This window comes from Bidens hawaiensis, unplaced genomic scaffold (genome assembly GCF_021521415.1).
Source record: "Bidens hawaiensis isolate Kalapana, Puna unplaced genomic scaffold, B.hawaiensis_p1.1 tig00016945_1, whole genome shotgun sequence".
NCBI classification, from domain to species: Eukaryota; Viridiplantae; Streptophyta; class Magnoliopsida; order Asterales; family Asteraceae; genus Bidens; species Bidens hawaiensis.
The window spans coordinates 231567-235139 of NW_027492568.1; the positions used below are offsets into that span (position 1 = coordinate 231567).

At 38.4% G+C, this 3573-nt stretch overlaps 1 protein-coding gene across 1 annotated transcript; it reads right to left on the reverse strand.

Moving 5' to 3' along the window:
- Positions 1 to 293: 293 nt before the first annotated feature.
- On the reverse strand, positions 294 to 2219 carry LOC143552569 (putative protein phosphatase 2C 24). Its single transcript, XM_077042747.1, has 4 exons — positions 1716 to 2219; positions 1272 to 1586; positions 1087 to 1192; positions 294 to 783 (listed from the first exon to the last, which is right to left on the reverse strand). The coding sequence occupies exons 1-4, from the start codon at positions 2217 to 2219 to the stop codon at positions 458 to 460; spliced, it is 1251 nt and encodes a 416-aa protein (XP_076898862.1). The 3' UTR covers positions 294 to 457.
- Positions 2220 to 3573: the final 1354 nt, after the last annotated feature.

Consider the following 3573-nt stretch of genomic DNA (forward strand, 5'->3'; position numbering starts at 1 on the left):
TAGATTTGAAAAGAATTATAAAGTAATCATAAGAAACCGAACTACCAACATAAGCAATTAAGCATTAAGCAATACAATCATCTTTTAATCTTAAATCTTAAATATAACATTATAATCTTTCATTTCTTCGATATCATAACGCATGATACTATTATTTACGATGTCATCTGATTTTTGATGATATTATTTATAATGGCATCCAATTCTTAATTCTTGTCCGAGTTTGATACACAAACTATTAAGATTTTTGTTCACTATCTGATCTGGTTCAGAGTTTAGATGATTTTGAAAACATTGACTGTAACGCTAGAAAAGAATAAATTAATGGGAGGATATTTGAGAAAACACAACCATTTAATTTGATTTAAGAATAATTACAATGGTCTAAACTTAGATTATCATGGAAGACAAATTCTTTTCCCCCCAAAACACTAAAAACCCATAACCCACACCATTTTCATTTCCTCCTTAGATCTATAACCACCACACTAACATTATCAGAGCTTCGTCGTGCCAACGCCAACTTTGTTAGCAACATTGATGCATCCGAGCACGCTTTGTCCCACTTCTCCGACCCGGCCTGTTCATTCTCCCCCTGACCTCTCATGCTTGCTGGTGGTCCCTTCCCTTTTAAACACATCCTCGCCACTCCACAAGCGGTGTCATTTGACACCACGTCCCACAAACCGTCACTTGCTATTATCAAACACTCGTCCTCTGGCGTCCGGTCAGTAACTGTCACCTCCGGTTCACAACTTACATATGGTTTCAAATAATTGTCACCTGAAAATGTGACAAGAGATTGCTTTAAGTTTAAAAGGGTGTCTTGACATTGTTCAAAGAAGTTAGTTAACATTAGTACTGGCATATCAACTACAAACAACTTTCAACGTAAAAAAACGTACAAATAACTTACTACAATTATAATTACTTTACACTATTTGAACTAAAGATAATATTATTACTCTATTTCATTTTCCATAGTGTAAGTACTTTAGTAAGGCTAATAATGATTCTTTTAATTATTTGTATGTATGTTTAGCATGTTAATCTCATTTGTACGGGATACGTTAAGCTAAATCTCACCGATAGCTCTTGACATGGCGAGAACACCGAGAACTCTAGCACCTTCCCAATATATAACCCGCCCGCCCGCAGCTTGAATCCGGTTAAGCTCATCCGGACGATCCGGCTACATACATAAAAACATATCAGAATTCTAACGTACAATCTTATACATCTTAATAATCACCAACTGACAAGTAACCAACCTTGTGATCGTTTGATAGAGGAACCGCTTTACCGTTTCGACAAAGCACGGCTCTTGAATCCCCACAGTTGGCAACAATAATTTTATCTGGTGTGGTGATTGCAACAACAGCCGTTGATCCAACCGCGTCAGAATCCGGAGCTTGAAGCTCACACCGGCAGTTACCACCGACTGTGCCTTTGTTCAAGTCGATCACTTCTTTGTCCATCCGGTTAAAGCTTCGCTCCATCGTTTTCGTCCATTCGGTTAATTCAAGCTTCTGGTTCAGTTCTTCTTTCACTAACACGTGCAATCGATCCTTACACCCCGTTGCCACCTGTAATTAATAATTAAGTTTGTTACATGCTGAATTTCAAATTATGTAATTTACAGTTTTATTTTTTTTAACGGGACAAATTTTATTCAAATAAGTCCGACTAGTAAGTGACAAAATTACAATACGTACGTGAGAACAACCATGGCCGTCGTACACTCCAAAATAGTGAAGGCTAGACGTTTGATTATTATCATTATCATTACTTAAAAACGACGGATGAATCGCCACCGCGTCTTCCATATCCCTCCGTCGTCCACAAACCGACGCAACGCCGAATTTCGGAAACGCTTCACTGTTAACAAACACCGCTGATCCTACGGGTCTCAAAATAGCAGCAGCTAACGGTTTATGTTTAACAACAGCACCAGTATCATCCTCTTCGGAGCAATTACAGCTCGGAAGAAAACAGTTGCAAGACATAGCCGACGGATGCACCGACAACCGCGCTTGTTTAGCTCCGTTCTCCGTTTCAAGCGCGGCTGCCGGCGTTCCGGAGACAAAATTCACGCGGCGGAGGTCCATGCGCTTCCGCCGCGTGGCTTGTGAGTTAGCTTGATGTTGTAAAGCTAACTCACAAGCAGGAGAGGCGTCGTTAGCGTTATCGCTAACGACGCCACAACAAATCTCCGCCATCTTTTTTTTTCACCACCGGAGAAAGAAAAACAAGAAGCGTGAGGCTAAACTGGAATTTGATTAAGTGACTGACATCATCAATCACTGTACACAAAAAACCACACAGAGTCTGAAAATAATAAGTTATGAAGAAGAGAAGAATTGAAGGCATAAAAACTTGAGAAGTGTTTAAAGGGGACAGTGAGGGACCTCAACGGAAGCTTTTTGGTGTCGCCACGGGGTAGCTGCCCGGGCTGACCGACGGGCAAGGGGCCACTGATCGAGAGACGTGTGGGAGTATGTTAAGAGAGTGGTTCCCTGCCTAAAAACCTAGCTGGTTCATCTGGGCCGTTGATGTGTGATCTGATCGGACGCGTATGCTGTGGGCTTTTTCCGTGCTGGCGACGTGGGCCAATGGGAACGCAACACGGCGGGTGGAGAGTAATTTCACGGTCTGACACGCATGTGGTCATTGTTTTGAATAAAACACAGCTTTGGTTTTTAATTTTTGGTTTAATTTGGGAATTGAAGTCAGCCTCTGATGGGGGTACGTGGCAAAGATCGTCAAGTACGAGATTGTGTAGCTAGCGCTGTGGTTTTTTTTTTAAGCGAATAATAATGACATGAAAATATCTTGGGGTGTCAATCAATTGCTTTGGGACGGCATTGCTTAAACCCAAATTGCAACTAAAATTGTGATTTTTTTTGTTTTGCTTTGTTTTGGTTTTTTAAATTAGACCTAATTCTCACGTGATCTAAACATAGCAAAACTCTCAACACCATTTGAGAAGAAATACTTGATATAAGTTTGATTCAGTTATTAATTGTTTTTGATATGTAATTGGGCATGAAATACGTTTTTGTGTGAAAAAATTAGTCTAAGTTGAACTAGATACTAATTTTTAACCTAAATCTTTTGTTGTGTGTATTAGTGAATTGGGTTCTAAAACTTTTGCTCGAGAATAATAAATTTGAGACATAACTTTAATACGGAGCATCAAACAAGTTTGGTTGGATATAGTGTGCTCGGTTTTTGAAAGAGGTATAAAGAAAGTAATTTGTAATTTTTGATTAAAAAGAATAGCATAATTGCTGGTTATTAGTTGTTTTGAGTATATTAGTTTTTTAGTATGCTATGTTGGTTAATTCAATGATTAATCGGTTTCTCTCCACCCAATATTATATAAAGTATTGGTTATAACAAATGAAAAAAAAAATAAGATAAAGGTATAAAACCCTTCCTATATCTCTTCATTAATCTTCAAGCATGCCGTTCTTGTTTATATTGATGTCTAGTTTTTTTTTTATAATTAGACTTGTGATGTGAAGTTATAAAAATGTTTTAAATTGTCGTATATTTACATGTTTCCGTTGC

Excerpts from the sequence above, each read along its gene's own strand:
- LOC143552569 (XM_077042747.1), bottom strand. The coding sequence starts at position 2,219 with ATGGCGGAGATTTGTTGTGGCGTCGTTAGCGATAACGCTAACGACGCC. Across the intron at positions 1,193-1,271 it reads CTCTATCAAACGATCACAAG|CCGGATCGTCCGGATGAGCT; the intron begins GTTGGTTACTTG and ends TTATGTATGTAG. Across the intron at positions 784-1,086 it reads CGCCATGTCAAGAGCTATCG|GTGACAATTATTTGAAACCA; the intron begins GTGAGATTTAGC and ends TCACATTTTCAG.